Raw genomic sequence first — 18,808 nt, 5'->3', positions numbered from 1 at the left:
AATAAACCTTGAACAGCAGTCACCACCCCATCAAAAACGAAATATGAAGAGTCGTGAAGTAACAAATCCCACAAAATTTAATAGTAATTCCGCAGAAATTGGTTGTATATTTTGTACATATCCTAGTGTGACGTACTTGTATTAAAGAGAAGTCCTTGTGCCACTCGTGGAGAAAAGATACTTATAACGACGTTTTGACATTCCGCAAATTTTCCTTCTAGATGAGTTTTAACATTTTCTTAATAGCTTTTGTTTAGTATTATTTGGGTGCAGAATTTCTTCATAATCGTTTGGTTCTGTTTGCTGCCACTTGCCCATTATGTCTCCATCAACTAAAAAAGAATTAATTAGGTGAATAATCAATCCATAATCTTTTGCTAATTTTTTCTCTACGCACGCTTTTTTGTCGATCTATATATCTATGTATCTTGAGGCATACGTAAGATCATTTTTATTGTAATTTTCTTTTTCTAAAATACCATAAAAATATATTGTCGTTGGAGAGAAATTCCAGTTGTTATTTTTGACAAATGACAACCAACATGTTGTTAATTACTTCTAGATGGAAAGCATGAAAACTGGAAGAAGAAACAAACAACTACACGAGGCCGCTACAACAAGTCACATGTTTGATTATCTCATCGGATGCATGTCATTGTCAAGGTATATGTCAATTAATATGTACATTTATCCACAAAAAAATAGGCTGTTTGTCTAGGGTGAATTCATGTCTCACGTGCTATATGGAAGGACATGAATTCTGACCACTTGTTTACTCCTTAAAGAAATTTAGGCCTTCAACCTCCCGTCTGCTTTGTCTCCTCCCTACACGGGCATGATGTATGGCCCCCCTTTGCCGAAGACAAGCTTATTTTGGTATGCGTCTTTGTGAAGTTGACACCTTATCGATCGACACTACAAAAGTCATGATTGCTTGTTTCGCATAGGAGCCCATGCATCACTTTGTTGCTCTAGAAATCAAATGAACCAGTCATGTTCCCAAACGTGTAACTCGATAGTTATAGTGTTGAGACGCCGAAAGAGTTTAAGAATGAAGTCCATGATTCGATCTCTAGTGCTAACATTTTCCCCTCCCCTTCAACAATATACTAACAATTAATATTTGCATATAAAATAAGCATGATAATGAACTGCATAAATTCAAAATGCATTTATTCATGTTGAAGTTTTTTGTTGTTTATCGATTAAAAATATACCGAACGAAATTCTTTGGGTGAGTCGCGACCGGGTCGCTTTCTTTAAGACGTTTCGCGGCACTACCCTAGTTTGTGCAAGGTAGACTAACAACCACGCCGTCTCCGGGATAAAACGGCCCGGATCATCGTTACGAGTATATCTTTTGCCACGGTATATAGTCGCTCGAGAATTACACCTCAAAATATGGTTCAATCGTTTGATCGAAGCCACTCGATACGGTACGTGACCGCTCTATTCGAAACCGTATGGTTCAATCGTTCGATCGAAGCCACTCGATACGGTACGTAACCGCTCTATTCAAAACCGACGGGACGAGAAAGGAGTAGAAGCGGAAGAACGATTTGTTAAAATCGAAAGGGAGAAGAGAGAAAACCGCACGGGAAGCATCAGCTGTGAGATTTTGGTGTACGAATGAATGGGGCGAGCTCTCCTTTTATAGGGAGAGTTTGTAACAAAAAACGAGTGACTTGGGGATTAAGTGCAGCTTAATCCTTAAGCAAACGCGTTTTGTTTCTTAATTGGATATATCGGAAGTTTACGGATACGCGTTTTGGATCGTAACAAATTTATTTGTTACGCGTAGCGCTTACGGATAATGATTAAATTAATTAATTAATTAATTTAACATTTTCAAGTAACAAAAAATATATATTATTATTTTTAACCCGCGACCCAAGCCCAAGCCCGACCCGGCCGGTCGGACGGACGGCGGCGTCGTCGTCGCGCGTGATATATATATTTTGTAAGCGTTCACCCGTTCACAAAATTGGGTACCCCAAGGGCACACCCTTGGAGGTCACTTTGCCCATATATAAACACTTACTAGTTGGGGTGACCCTCCAATGTGGGACATTTTTAAGTCACACCCACACACTAGTTCTTTCATAGTGTTTTTCTTTCCAATTTTCTTCACTAGAATGACTAGTGTTCCAACATTTTTAATAAAACAATCCAAATTTAACGGAACCGTGCATTATTTTAATCTTTAAAACAAACGATTTTGTTGAAGGTTAACATGAAAGGCAATTGCAATTTTTCTAACCAATTCCACGATTAATAATCGGTGCCTATGTTTGGAAGGTGGTTGAACGCATATCACTTTTAAAGTTTCAAAGTTATAGCTTTTAACAAAATCATTTTAGATGAGCATACAATTCGAAAGCTTTAAAACTGACATGCATTCACTTTTGTTACAACACATATCCGAACCAAATCAATCTATTTAGTGTAAATTTTCTTGTCAAAATCAGAATCAATATGAAATGAGTACTCAAATTTAACTATCATGCTTATTTCCAAACCAAATTTATATACCTTGAATCTACAAGCATCGTCTTCTAGGCATTAATCATCCCTTGCATCTCTGTGGTGACTTAAACATGAATACATTAACACTTAGTCTGTTTCATAGTCGTCTAATTTCAATTAAATATATTTTTTGTCTAACTATCTTATTAAAAAAAAAAAATCTCCTCGTAGACGTAGTGGGTGATGTCTTGTCTTAACAACCATTATCCGTAAAAAGAATAAAATATACATTAGAAGCCTAAACTAAAATTAAGCCAATAACTACTACTAGGGACCAAAGAAACCTCACTAGACCAACCAATGGTGTTTTAAAAGGATGGACAACTAACTATGAGAACAAATTTTACTTACTGTGAAAACAAACATTCTTTTGACAAAGTAAAGTACTATGAGAACTTCATTGACACTCTTTAAGAGCTGATTTTTACATATACCAACTTAAAGTTGCTAAACTACTCATATCTCTCTCTTTGGAGATACACTTTCATCATGACATGTGCTATGCTACACTCCGTTGCTTGCGTAGAGTACATTTAAGAAGTGTTCGGACCTATAAAAAAACGCCTTCAATTGGCTCTTCTACGTCACTCTCTCCGGTCACTATTATATAAACCACATGCACCATTTATTGAATAAATCTTAAAAATAAATTTTTATTTATAATAATAACCGAAAGGTGTATAAAGTATAAACTATACCTAATCTTGATTTTCAAAAAATGTGAGACTTTTAGGTGTATCAAAATAATGATATATTTACTAGCATCATTACTAAAGAGATCACTAATTAGGAAAATTTAATTAGAGGAAGATAATGATAAATGAATAGAGATTCGTACTCGCTCGGTCTCAAATGTAAGAAACTTTTCACTTTTTAGATTCATTCAATAATTGATGTATTTGGTCTATAATATGGACCACATACATCAATTATTGAATGAATCTAAAAAGTGAAAAGTTTCTTACATTTGAGACCGGAGGGAGTAACGAGGAAGATAGCTATGATTGTTAGTGCATTAAGGAATACTACAATACTCCTAAAGGACTACAATCATATGGTTCATGGGAGTTTATTGATCCACTCAACGATCAATCTATTGCAGCATCTGATGTGGGTCTTTGATTCAATCATTAACATTCTCGGTGGCACATTACGGTGTAACACCCCGTTTTCCCAACGTAAAAATTTCATAATTAAAAATCGAGTAATTCCACTTTAAACGGAATGCTACACTTCTTAAAAATTCATAAACTGAATAAATAACAATTTATTCTTCAAAATCATTTAATATAAGTAATTCAAAACTTCGCGGCGGAATTAGTTCATTCAACATAAAAAGTCTTTGCCACGCGAGGCCTCATCGAGAAAATCTCATAAGTCTTAGTTCAATATTTATTCATAAAAGTTCATAAACAATACATAAGGAATAGAAGTAAAGTCAAGTCTCATCCCGTTACGTATCGAGCACCTAGACACACATGTGAGGAGGCCACTCACGACGCCTCTAATCTTGATTACCCGCAAGTTACCCATACGAAGAGCAACATTTCCAAGCAGAGAGGGTGAGATTTCTCAAACAATAATATAAAGCATATAAATCATGTAAAGTACATTCAACAACTTAAACATCCTATAATTCATTAATCATATCTAGCAACTTAAACTTCCTTAACTAGTATCATTATTCTTCCTACAATAGTCATATACTTCATATTATATCATCATATAAATATCATCACATATCTACAAATATTAGTCATAAGCATTATCATATATCCTTTTAATCATAGAATCTTAATCATAGACATAAACAACATCATATAACATCAAGTACTAATCATAACCATCTCATAACATTATATATCAACCATAAACATAATCACAAACAATCCATCTTAAATATAATCACGAGGAATCATCATACATCATCATTAGTAAACGTATAACATCTTATCATATTCACATATCGGCATATCATAAATCACATAGCATCTTATCATAACAACTTCATATTCAACCATCATAAACAAATCATAATCAACATCAACATCAATCCTAAACAACATAACATGAACAACATCATCGTCAAACATCATCATCAAAATCAAACATCATCATCAAACATGAACAACATCATCGTCAAACATCATCATCATTAAATCATAATTAAATATAAGTTATGACGACTCTACAATGCAACAACAACTTCAACAACAACTTAGACAACTTCAACAACAACTTAGACAACTTCAAAAACAACTTAGACAACTTCAACATGCATGTGGTACCACCAGGGCATTAAGCCCCCTTCGCTAAGGTCATATTTGGACTGTCGGGCATTAAGCCCCCATCGCTAAGGTCATAAAGAACCCGTCGGGCATTAAGCCCCCATCTCCGACTATGCAACGACACAACTTTAATGCAACGACATAACTTTCGTACAACTTAGACAACTTCATGAACATCTATGACATCCTAACATCTTGACATCTTGACAATATAACATCTTAACAACTTGATGACTTCATAACGACTCGACGACTTAACAACTCTTATCATCTTAACGTCTTAACATCTTAGCATCTTGACAACATATGGATCACATAAATAATTCATGTCATATCATAATATAAAAATATCAAATGATAATAAACAACAACTTAAAACATCATATTCATCAATCATAAACAACTTCATATAACATCGTATTTAAACATCAACAATAATTCACTATGTATCTTTGTAAAAACATAATAAATTATGCACAACATATTTTCATGTCAAACAAAAGCTACTGGAAAGATATCACAAATATCAACAACTTTCATGTTTACAACAAAGATCAATTCAAAACAGAAACATATGAACAAAACGCAAAAACATGAAACGAGAGAATGCTGTCACCGTACAATTTTGCTAAGACCTCCCTGTAGTATTTTCATCATAACTCAAAGACCAAACATCATTTTCACGTCAAACCAAAGCCACTAGAAAGCTAACAAAATTATCTAAAACTTTCATGTTTACGCCTAAGACCAGTTCTGTACCGATCAATATCAGTTTTCATTTTAAATTCAGAAAAGTTGTGCTGAAAGTCCATAAAAATTCACTGTGACCTACGTGCAGTAATTTGACCATAACTCAAGTTCTATATATCGTTTTGACGTGAGACCAGCGGCATTAGAAAGCTAACGTCCATACCTACAAATTTCGTGTTTACACCTAAGGCCAATTCGGCACCTATCAATTCCAGTTTTAATATCAAAATTCGGGTAGAATGCAGATTTTCTCCAAGTTTCACCTAATCTCATGGTTCTAACCTCAAAACTACTTCCAATAATCATCATATGGATCATCTAAGGTCTGTACACAATTTCTACATCAATTCAACAAGTTTTCATCATCTAATCATCAAATCTCTCTCAAAACCCTAATTCTCAAATTCTCACAAACTCTCCCCCACTTGTTAGATGTAATCTAATGATTTAACAACTTAATATTAATGCAAGATAGTCTCACCCTCACCTTAGATTAATTCTGAATCGGCAGCGGCGTTCTTCTTTCCTAAGGTCTTCTCCTCTTCTCTTGACTTCTCTCTTCTCTTCTCTTCTTTCTTGTTCTCCTCTTTTCCAAAAAGCGGTTTAAGGTAAACTCTTTCTAACCTAAGCCTCTCTATTTATAATACTAAAATATTCTTCCCAAATCTATTTAGGCCCAACAACTTATTCTTCTTTCTATTCTAACCCCCAATTCCACTCACACTAATAATCCTCATAATCTTATTTATTTCTAAATTAAATATATCTCTCACAATTAACAAATATATTTCTACACCAAATAACAAATATATCTCTAACAAATAACAAATATATTTCTACATCAAATAACAAATATATTATTCTAGTAAATACCAACATATAACATAACAAAATATCACTCATCAAAATAAATCGACTAAATCATACCAAATCTACTTACTCTAATAATTCTCATATTCTAATAAATAATAGAAATATGCCACGTAATAAAATACCAACTCCTCATATAAATAAATAAACCACATAAATAGACTCTAATTTAATAAAAATAATTAAATAAAAAGGAGGGCGTTACAACTCTCCCCAACTTAAAAGAATTTCGTCCTCGAAATTCAAGCACAATAGAAAATAAATTTAGTCATTACTTCTTCAAAGAAAACACAAAAACCACATCAAGTTAGTCGAGTTAAACATGATCACATAAAAACAAAACTACTAACTAGAAAACATGACGACACGACACAACGACTCATCTACTTGGCCGGACGGACCGACCTGCTACGATACCAATTGTAACACCCCGTTTTCCCAACGTAAAAATTTCATAATTAAAAATCGAGTAATTCCACTTTAAACGGAATGCTACACTTCTTAAAAATTCATAAACTGAATAAATAACAATTTATTCTTCAAAATCATTTAATATAAGTAATTCAAAACTTCGCGGCGGAATTAGTTCATTCAACATAAAAAGTCTTTGCCACGCGAGGCCTCATCAGGAGAAAATCTCATAAGTCTTAGTTCAATATTTATTCATAAAAGTTCATAAACAATACATAAGGAATAGAAGTAAAGTCAAGTCTCATCCCGTTACGTATCGAGCACCTAGACACACATGTGAGGAGGCCACTCACGACGCCTCTAATCTTGATTACACTGCAAGTTACCCATACGAAGAGCAACATTTCCAAGCGAGAGGGGTGAGATTTCTCAAACAATAATATAAAGCATATAAATCATGTAAAGTACATTCAACAACTTAAACATCCTATAATTCATTAATCATATCTAGCAACTTAAACTTCCTTAACTAGTATCATTATTCTTCCTACAATAGTCATATACTTCATATTATCATCATATAAATATCATCACATATCTACAAATATTAGTCATAAGCATTATCATATATCCTTTTAATCATAGAATCTTAATCATAGACATAAACAACATCATATAACATCAAGTACTAATCATAACCATCTCATAACATTATATATCAACCATAAACATAATCACAAACAATCCATCTTAAATATAATCACGAGGAATCATCATACATCATCATTAGTAAACGTATAACATCTTATCATATTCACATATCGGCATATCATAAATCACATAGCATCTTATCATAACAACTTCATATTCAACCATCATAAACAAATCATAATCAACATCAACATCAATCCTAAACAACATAACATGAACAACATCATCGTCAAACATCATCATCAAAATCAAACATCATCATCAAACATGAACAACATCATCGTCAAACATCATCATCATTAAATCATAATTAAATATAAGTTATGACGACTCTACAATGCAACAACAACTTCAACAACAACTTAGACAACTTCAACAACAACTTAGACAACTTCAAAAACAACTTAGACAACTTCAACATGCATGTGGTACCACCAGGGGCATTAAGCCCCCTTCGCTAAGGTCATATTTGGACTGTCGGGCATTAAGCCCCCATCGCTAAGGCCATAAAGAACACATCGGGCATTAAGCCCCCATCTCGACTATGCAACGACACAACTTTAATGCAACGACATAACTTTCGTACAACTTAGACAACTTCATGAACATCTATGACATCCTAACATCTTGACATCTTGACAATATAACATCTTAACAACTTGATGACTTCATAACGACTCGACGACTTAACAACTCTTATCATCTTAACGTCTTAACATCTTAGCATCTTGACAACATATGGATCACATAAATAATTCATGTCATATCATAATATAAAAATATCAAATGATAATAAACAACAACTTAAAACATCATATTCATCAATCATAAACAACTTCATATAACATCGTATTTAAACATCAACAATAATTCACTATGTATCTTTGTAAAAACATAATAAATTATGCACAACATATTTTCATGTCAAACAAAAGCTACTGGAAAGATATCACAAATATTAACAACTTTCATGTTTACAACAAAGATCAATTCAAAACAGAAACATATGAACAAAACGCAAAAGCATGAAACGAGAGAATGCTGTCACCGTACAATTTTGCTAAGACCTCCCTGTAGTATTTTCATCATAACTCAAAGACCAAACATCATTTTCACGTCAAACCAAAGCCACTAGAAAGCTAACAAAATTATCTAAAACTTTCATGTTTACGTCTAAGACCAGTTCTGTACCGATCAATATCAGTTTTCATTTTAAATTCAGAAAAGTTGTGCTGAAAGTCCATAAAAATTCACTGTGACCTACGTGCAGTAATTTGACCATAACTCAAGTTCTATATATCGTTTTGACGTGAGACCAGCGACATTAGAAAGCTAACGTCCATACCTACAAATTTCGTGTTTACACCTAAGGCCAATTCGGCACCTATCAATTCCAGTTTTAATATCAAAATTCGGGTAGAATGCAGATTTTCTCCAAGTTTCACCTAATCTCATGGTTCTAACCTCAAAACTACTTCCAATAATCATCATATGGATCATCTAAGGTCTGTACACAATTTCTACATCAATTCAACAAGTTTTCATCATCTAATCATCAAATCTCTCTCAAAACCCTAATTCTCAAATTCTCACAAACTCTCCCCCACTTGTTAGATGTAATCTAATGATTTAACAACTTAATATTAATGCAAGATAGTCTCACCCTCACCTTAGATTAATTCTGAATCAAGAACGGCGTTCTTCTTTCCTAAGGTCTTCTCCTCTTCTCTTGACTTCTCTCTTCTCTTCTCTTCTTTCTTGTTCTCCTCTTTTCCAAAAAAGCGGTTTAAGGTAAACTCTTTCTAACCTAAGCCTCTCTATTTATAATACTAAAATATTCTTCCCAAATCTATTTAGGCCCAACAACTTATTCTTCTTTCTATTCTAACCCCCAATTCCACTCACACTAATAATCCTCATAATCTTATTTATTTCTAAATTAAATATATCTCTCACAATTAACAAATATATTTCTACACCAAATAACAAATATATCTCTAACAAATAACAAATATATTTCTACATCAAATAACAAATATATTATTCTAGTAAATACCAACATATAACATAACAAAATATCACTCATCAAAATAAATCGACTAAATCATACCAAATCTACTTACTCTAATAATTCTCATATTCTAATAAATAATAGAAATATGCCACGTAATAAAATACTAACTCCTCATATAAATAAATAAACCACATAAATAGACTCTAATTTAATAAAAATAATTAAATAAAAAGGAGGGCGTTACATACGGCATCCGAATCTTACTCCCTCCGGTCTCAAATATAAGAAAAGATTCCTTTTTAGGTTCATTGAATAATTAATGTATACGCTTTACAATGTAGACCACATACATTAACTACTTAATGAATCTAAAAAAGGAATATTTTCTTATATTTGAGACCGGAGGAGTACACTTATAATGAAAGAAACAAATAATTACAAATAGCCGTTGCTTTTAAACACTCACTGATTCCCTTTTTATATAAGATAAGATTAGTGTCTCAGAGTATTTTTTCCATTTTATTGATGAAAATAATAAAAAAAGTAAGACTTTATCCAATTATATAAAATAAAGTTATTTGATTTGTAAGCTAAGGATAAACTTGTAGAAAAAAACCATGTACATTAGAAATTAATATCATTTTCTATAAAAGCTTTTTATAAAAATGCTAAAAAAAATGTCTTTAAAGCATTGTTTAAAAAATATTTGACTAGCATGAATATTTTTAATGAAATTTGTTAAAAATACTGACAATTAAAATAAAATAAAAAATTGGGGGCCTAACAATAAAAATATGATGTAATTAGTTTAAAAAAATAAAATTAAAGGATCAATGCAAAACTATGGTCAAACTTAAAGGACTACACTCATAATTTTACCTAAAAAGTTTGAAGATTTTATCTTAATTATAAGAAAAAGTCATAATTTTAAAATACTCTTGTTAATTATTGCGGTCCTTTATGTTTGACCATCACTTTGCATTGGTCTTTTAATTTTTTTAAATTGATTAGTTATAGTATTATATTTTCATAGGGTTAATTATGTTTTTGGTCCCTACAAAATTGTGACCTTGTAAGTTTAGTCCTTACTTAATTTTAATAGCATTTTTAATCCCTACAAAAAATTTCTGCACTCAATATTAGTCCTTACTCAATCCAAATTTGTTTAATTTATGCTTAAACTCTTAAGTTTTTCAACAATTTTTTACGGGCGTGTTAAGAACGTTATTAAAAGGTCCTCCGAAAAAAATATCGCAAAAATTTGATTTCTACGTCCATATTTTTGTTACTTATATCTTAAACTTTTGTCGTTTTAAAAAATTCATATTTAATTTATTTCATGTTAAAAAATTATAGATTTTAGTAAATGAACCTTTCGTAGTGTTCTAAACTTGTATAAAAAGAATAGTTAAAAAATTTAAGAGTTTAAGGATAATTAAACAAAATTTACTTTAGCGGGGACTATAATTATAAGTAAATTTTTTTTGTAGGGACTAAAAAAGCTATTAAAATTAAGTAAGGACTAAACTTAGAAGGTCGCAATTTTATAGGGACCAAAAACATATTTAACCCTATTTTCATTCTTAGTCTTTTTAACAAGTTCCTCTAAAAATCATTTGCACCAAAATGATAAAAATGCATATATAACATTTTAATATTGAGAAAACTCAAATAGACATATTAAATTCGTCCAGTTATTTCTTTTTTTTTAAATGTAAATTTTCAAATTCAAAAACTTAAAATCGAGAGTATCTAATTTTTAAGTAATAGGACTTTTCCCTCCCATTGCCATCCCTACACAAGGATGCGTTATTTTTGGTAAGTTGGAGTTTTAAACCCCAGGAGAACTTACGTATATTATGTATTGTCCTCTACCAACCGAGTTTATGTCACAAGGACTAAGGATGTGTTATTTTATAGTACTAACATCTTTCTTATAATTTCATCACCAACGGATTATAATAGAAGAGGGGCAGGGCAGACACGTAAAGGTCATTGCCGTGGGAGCCAAGTCCCTAGATAATGAACAAAAAATAAAGTCTTCAATCTAAGAAATATTTTTTCATTTTTTAAATTGATTGATTTGTGGAAGAAAAAAATGAAAAAGAAAACCAGAAGGCAGGGCACATTAAAAATATATCAAGAAAAAACAGGGAAATGTGAAAGGAAATGGCCTACATATCCAACTCCATCTAGAAAAATTTGACTTTAAGGATAAAAAATTAAATATTGCTATTTAATATTCACCACAATCAATTAATTTCCCATTTAAAAATCTCTATTTCCAACAATTTAATCAACACCCTTTATGACGTCGGTGAACACATCACCATAACTCTGCTTTCAAAACAAACCAACAGCACAAACTTTCACACAAATTTCATTTTTCACCCTCTACAAGAAACAGAGCAAAAAAGAAAAAACAGAACCAACACAACAGAACCATGCTTGATCCAACAAGAAAACACCACCAACCTAAGAATTCTTTTGATTTGTACGATGAAACCAGACATGAAACATGGGAAGCCACAAATTCTAATAATCTCTGGCCTTCAACACAGCCTCAATTGGACATGTATCACGATGAACAACCTAGATGGAGTGTGAACTCACCACATTACAGAAGCCTTTCCCCTGTTTCAAGAACAGAGGCCATAGTGAGAGGACAAAAAGAACTCATGGAAATGGTTCGGAACATGCCCGAATCAAACTATGAACTTTCATTGAAGGATCTTGTGGAACACCACCACAGGACCAGAGAAGAAAATACAGAGGAGCAGAAGGAGGAGGAGGAGAAGGAGAAGGAGAAGAAGAATTCTAGTGTCTATAATGGTGGCAAGAAGATTGATAATAAGAAGGTACATGTGAAGAAAAATGATGGGAAAATTGATCGTGATCGAGGTTTCTACCTGAAAGTGGGGTTACCTTTTTTCTTTAGGATCTAAAGAGAAAAAGAAGAAGAAAAAGGAGTCAAAAGTTTCACCAAGACCATCAATTTCTGATGGACCAGTAAAAGGTGCTGCTGATAAGGAAAAAGAGTGGTGGAAGAAGAGTCCTTCTGTTTATAAAGAGAGTGATGACACAAGTGCAGCATCGAGCAGCAACAGTAATGGAAGCATCAAAAGCTCTACTAGCAGTAGCAGTAGAAGCAATAGCAGCAGCAGAAGCAGAAGACTAAGAAGCAATAGCATCAGGTATGTATTTCCCAACTTCAAATTAATTAACATAGCATGTATAGTTGATTAGTTTCTGGCTAGTGGGTTTTTCCTTTGGCTGTTTGGTTTAAATTATTAATCAGTCAGATCAGATCAGAACATTCAATTGTTTATATATATGCTTCAAATTTATTTGTTTCTTAGGAAATACATGTGTTTGTATTTTATTTTTTGACAGTATGTGTGTTTGTAACAAAAATTTCATGTTCATGGTTGTTGGTGTTACATTTTTATGCTTCTTTAGAGGAGTTCAAATCAAATCCCATGTTGGATTGGGAGAATCCCATGTTGGATTTGGAGAATTTTAAGAAAATAACTCTTGTTATTGGAGACATTTGAACCAAATACATGTCTTTTTGCTTATATTTAAGGTCGCATAGAGTACTAATTAACTTTTGGATGAAATGCAGGCGTGAGAAAGGTGGAGGTATATGCTGGCCTTTGTTTCGCAAACCCAAAATCCAAATAAAAAAGTAAAAGATCATCGATGCCTTTGATGAAACAAAGTACTATGTGATTTCATCATAGTCATGGTACTTGCAAGCTTTATTTTCACATAAAATCTGCTGCAAGCCATCTGAGAACAACTTTTTTTTGAAGCAGTCTGAGAACTACTTGTTTCATTGTAACTTCCATTGAATTAGACAACTTTGCTTCTGGAGTTACTAAAAAATGTGTAAGGATTAAGCTTGTACAAATATCATCATGTTTAATGGCAGGGCATGGGAGGTTCCATGCCAATCCAAACTTTGTAATTTTTGACATATATTTCTTTATATGTTTATTTGAAGGTCCTAACAAAATAAGGTATAGTTTTGCTGGATATAAAAGGCGGTGTAAAAAATTTATTCCTGCAACACTACAACTTTGCTTCCTCGTGCACTTCTTGAAATAATATGAGACTGAATCTTCTCATGTGACATAATGGTTCCTTTAAGTCTCCGTGTTCAATCAATTAGAATTAAAAGTTAAGTTTATGATAAAATAAAGGAGGAAAGAAGATTTAAGGATGGAGAGTATAAAACATGGGAAAACATTAGGAAAAAAATGATGGAAACTATCCCAAATAATGCGAAGTGAGGTTGAGAAACAATGAGGTTTGGTCGAACATCTAGTCAAGTTTAAAGCAAACTTTCAGCAAAACATTTTATAAATATCTTTTTCAAAACACGCTACTTTAAATCCGACATCCGTGATTGATAGCAAGTAATTTTCTTGAGAGACCTAAGGAAAGAGCCTCACTTACTTAACCCAAACACCACGAGACACATACAAGCAAAATAATTTGAATTCTAAACTTTTGTACACAATTTTTGACTGGTATCATAAACCATCAATATTCCCATGTTTTCTGTGAGACTATCTATCAATTAGCTATATATTAATTGTCAATTACTTAGTTAGTTGTGAAACTTTATTAGTTAATTCCTAATTAACCAGTCACAGATTATAATCTATACTTAGTTTGTAATTACTCGAATTCATAACTAAGTTTATGGTTTGTTATTGATTATTTTAAATGACAGTCTAAGTTACTGTCAATTGAATATGAATCTTTTTATAATTAAAATAAAATAAAATGAGAATCTATGATGAGTTGGATAGTGTGGTTTGTGTATCGAACATAAGACCCCGAAGTTGGCATAACATGCAGAACATAAAGTAATTATGTCAAGGACTTGAAGAGATATTGGAAATTTAAGGAAATTGAAGTTTTAAGTTATAGCCGATAAAACTAAACTTACTTCTTTCTGTATCAGTTCTTCCAGTTCCCTCTTCAAGGTTGAGTAAGTTTTGGCTAATTATGGTTCATTAAAAATTCCAGATACCCTCCCAACATTTTCAGGTGACCATCCTGTCAAAAGAATCGTATGTTCACCATGTGTCACGGCACAATGACAATGAGTAGTCAAAAGGAAGCAATATTAACGTAAAAAAAAGAACAACTGATCAAGGGAAACCATGAAGAAAAAACAGAGAAGGAACTTACTAGTCCACCATTGGATATGTTCTGGCAAACAAGAGAAGCATGAATCGGATATGGCAGTTGAATCCCTAAGAATACTGTATTCTTAATAAATTTTTCATTCAACATTAACCATGGGTATGTAATTTTGGGTACACCAGCATTTACGGAGTTCTACATGATGCAGCGGTACCTAGACTAATTTTAAACCACTCCCATACTTTTAACAAATCCACACTCTTCTAAAAATTGACTTAGGCAAATTTTCGTTAACTAATATCTAAGGTTAGGTACATAATCTACCCGTGTATGGTACCTACACTTATTTTAACATTAAATCCCTAAAACCTGTAACAGCAATACACAATGACCGATGAATGGCCATAAACAAGCATTAATAGTCTAATGCTGCAACCATCAGGGAAGTACTTCAGTTTTTCAGGAGTACTCCATTAAAATAGGAACCGGCTTGAAAATGTAACAAAATCATGATGACAATAATTTAACCTGGCATAATATAAATTTACTTGTACAATTCAAGTTTAAATCAGCTATAATGATTTAAAAATGAGCTCAAAGGGAATACGATAATTTGGACGTTAGACAATTAAATGCTAAGGATTTTGACTCAGCTCAAGCCTACTACTAAAAGAGTGACATTTGAAGTGACGATGGATTAGAGGAAGTCAAGCAACCTGATACCTTTCGACAAAAAGTTTCAGTTTTTCTATTTCACCAACAGCAGAAAGCCATTCAGTAAGAATCTCCATGGTTACATGGTCGGGACTGCAAGCATCTTCCACCATCCTGTCCATAAGTTCAAATGCTTTGTGCAACATTCTCTTATCCCGAAGCCCCTTGAGAATAGCATTATATATAGTTGTATTAGGCCGGACACTTTTTAATTTCATGTCACCCATCAAAGAAACAGCCTTTTCAACATTGTTAGTTTTGCATAGAGCATCTATTAAAATGGTGTATATCACAATGTTGGGACGAACCATAGATGTAGAACACATTTCCTCGAAAATCTTCATGGCCTCACCAACATTCTTCTTTAAACAATATGCATGTATAATTGCCCCATATGTGACAACAGAGGGCTCAAAACCCTCTTCAATCATCTCTTTCATCATCTTGGTAGCGGTTGCAAAATCTCCAGCTTTGCCAAGGTAAGAAACTAAAGTATTGTAAGTGACAGGATCAGGCTTAACTTCAATTTCTTCCATTTCGTTGAGCATTTCAGATACTTGTTCTAGCTTCTTCTTCTTACGGAATCCACTGAAAAGAGCATAGTAGCAAGTTCTATCAAGACCCAGCCCAACTTGTTTCAACTGAGACACATCCATCCTTCTAGCAATGGTTAAACTATATATCAAACTATAGTAAACAATTGTATCTGGTGAGCATCCAGAACTCAACATCTCATCAAAATATTGCACGGCTTTATCAATATTGTTCACACCACAGAAACCAGATATCAACGCAGTATAAGTAACAGCGTTTCCTTCCAGACCTTTGCCTTTCATCTCGTTAAAAAACTCAACTGCACTATCGACCCTTCCAATTTTGCACATACCATCAACCAATGCATTGAGCGTGACCACATCTGGCTCTACTTGTTCCTCATTCATCCGACTGAATAGCCCATGTGCTTTATCGACGTTACCAGCTTTACACAACCCATCAATCAAGCAATTATATGTAACAATGTTTGGCCAATTTTTCTTCTCAACTTTCATCTCTTCCAACAAACTCAAACAATCTTCTTCCCTCCCAGCTTTGCAAAGTCCCTTAACCAAAGTGTTATACAAGATGACATGAGGTTCAACACCAACCCAATTCCTTTCTGCTTTACCTCTCAATTTATCAAACACCCCCAGTGCCTCATCGGTCCTCATAGCCTTGCACAAATGATCAATAAGAATGTCAAACGTTAAGACATTGGGCCTTATTTCCATTTCTTCCATCTCTGCCAGCAGTTTATACATGCTCCGAATATCGTTTTGACTTCCCAACCCTCTTAACAAGACATTGCAAGATGTAGCTTCAACCGTACCACCCAATTTCTTCACAGAACGCAAAAGCTCCCACGCTACACAATTCTTCTGCTTATAACACAGTACGGATATCAAATCCATAAGTTGAAACATATCAGGGAAAACTCCATGCTCACCAAGTTTAGTAACCAACCCGACAATGTCATCATCAGTAAACCCTCTTTTGGAGCTGTTACTCCTCGCCAACGCCTTAAAAACAATTTCACCAGTGACATCATCAGGAGGAAAGTTGGAATCCGGTTCAAGCATTCTGTCGAGCACATGGCGGAAAACTTCAACCAAAGAAGGTTGGAGCAAAGACTGTAACGCCGAGTTGTACCTCTCGGTACTTTTCAACGATGGGCGGAGGCGGTTGAAAAAAATAAGTGATTCCTCTGACATGGGTGGTGGTGCATTGGTGAGAGATTGTCGTTGAGAGTGTGAAGAGATGAATTTGAGGTTGGAATCATCGGTGGAGATATGAGTGGAAATTTGTTGGTGCAAAAAGGGTAGAGTAAAGGTCCTGCGTCTGAGAGCGGTTGAGGATGATGATAAGAGGCGAAGCATTGTCGTTATCGAACTGGGTGGGAATGGAAGACAAAAGCGTAGCGGTGAAGGAGAAAAGGACAGTGGTGTTTGAAGTTGAACAGAGTGATGTGTGGACCGAAGGGAATGAAAAACACTTGCATTTCAGTGATTGAAAATTTGAATATTTTTAAATAAAATAAATGAGTACATAAGTTTTTTACGAAGGATGCGTTTGTTTCGAACCTTAAAAAAAATAGATTTTGAGTTAAAAGAATTTAAATATATTTTTTTAAGATTTTTAAAAAAATCTAAAGCTATTTTTGTTTGTTTATTATCATAAAAATATTTTTTTTTAAGATTTGAAACTCTTACACTTGAGTTCGCTTGCATTTAAAAAAAATAAAAATAGATTTTGAAAAAACTACTTGGAATAACTTTTCATTTTGAGGCTAAAAATGTTTTTTTTTAAATTTAAAACAAACACTACAAAGATTAAAAAAGTGATTTTTTAGTTAAAAAAATAGAATTTTATTTTCAAAAAAAATCCAAAACAAACGGGCTCTAAATTTAGTTTTTCACCCCGATGAAAAAATAAAATGTCATTAACTTGGTTGGTGAGAAACATTATATAATATATATAGATGTTGAAGTTTGAACCTCAAACACTTGAGTTATTCATCAAATGTGAATTTTTAGTCATCGACTACTTAATCAAAAATATATATATATATATATATATATATATATATATATATATATATATATATATATATATATATATAAAACAATATGTCATGTTGCCGTTAATATAATTCAGTTGACATTTTTTTTTGAAGGAATTAATATAACTCAATTGACATGAATGTTGTGGTATGCAAAGACAGATATTTGAACATTGGATTCCTTATTTTTTATTTTTGTTCAAGTAGTCTAGTGGTTCACCATTTTCAATTTAAAATTTAACACCGAATAAATTAACCTTATTCTATAGGAAAATGTTAATGAGTGTCATAGGAGTATTCTTTAAGGACTTTAGATAAACTTTTATGAAAACTTGTGCATTTAATGTATCAAAAATTTGGAATATTAGATTTTTTCAATAAATATTTTTTTAATTGAGAATCCTTAAAGAATGTCCTTAGAACACTAATTAGCAAGACCTTTAACTAAGTTAGTATGTTATTAACAAAAGGGAAATCTTAACTAGGCATCCGAGATACTAGTTAAGGATTTTAAATAGCAATTTTTGTGAAAGATTGTATAATAAAATTAGTTGGAAATTGAAAACTTTATATTTTATGGAATAATTATTTGATTTATAATGTTTAAAGAATGTTCCAAGACACTAGTTAATAAGACCCTATTTATATTAGTTTTGTTTTTTTGAAGGAAACCCTGTTTATATTAGTGTGTTTCCACGATAAAAAATGTACAGTAAAATATGCTAATATTTTGGAGTTAGATTAAAAAATTCCGAGCGAAGACGACTG

At 32.7% G+C, this 18,808-nt stretch overlaps 1 protein-coding gene, 1 long non-coding RNA gene and 1 pseudogene across 3 annotated transcripts; 1 reads left to right on the top strand and 2 right to left on the bottom strand.

The window, feature by feature from the left end:
- Positions 1–614: 614 nt before the first annotated feature.
- Positions 615–3,252, bottom strand: LOC146941184 (uncharacterized). The gene is made up of 2 exons (XR_015033514.1): positions 2,533–3,252; positions 615–1,096 (listed from the first exon to the last, which is right to left on the bottom strand). It is a non-coding gene; the product is annotated as an uncharacterized LOC146941184 (long non-coding RNA).
- Positions 3,253–11,901: 8,649 nt separating this feature from the next.
- LOC146941183 (uncharacterized) lies at positions 11,902–13,615 on the top strand (annotated as a pseudogene). The gene is made up of 2 exons (XR_015032267.1): positions 11,902–12,764; positions 13,196–13,615. The product of XR_015032267.1 is annotated as an uncharacterized LOC146941183 (transcript).
- Positions 13,616–14,253: 638 nt separating this feature from the next.
- On the bottom strand, positions 14,254–17,469 carry LOC146941182 (uncharacterized). Its single transcript, XM_085754959.1, has 2 exons — positions 15,454–17,469; positions 14,254–14,640 (listed from the first exon to the last, which is right to left on the bottom strand). Exons 1-2 carry the CDS (start codon positions 17,355–17,357, stop codon positions 14,628–14,630), a joined length of 1,917 nt encoding a protein of 638 aa, XP_085611085.1. The 5' UTR covers positions 17,358–17,469; the 3' UTR covers positions 14,254–14,627.
- Between the last annotated feature and the right edge of the window lie 1,339 nt (positions 17,470–18,808).

The sequence above is a fragment of the Medicago sativa genome, chromosome 3 (genome assembly GCF_051527215.1).
Source record: "Medicago sativa cultivar Bolivia chromosome 3, Bolivia_mono, whole genome shotgun sequence".
Taxonomy (NCBI): Eukaryota; Viridiplantae; Streptophyta; class Magnoliopsida; order Fabales; family Fabaceae; genus Medicago; species Medicago sativa.
The sequence above is the reverse complement of the archived record's forward strand: the minus strand, read 5'-3'. Positions and strand labels throughout refer to the sequence as shown.

Excerpts from the sequence above, each read along its gene's own strand:
- LOC146941182 (XM_085754959.1), bottom strand. The coding sequence starts at position 17,357 with ATGCTTCGCCTCTTATCATCATCCTCAACCGCTCTCAGACGCAGGACC.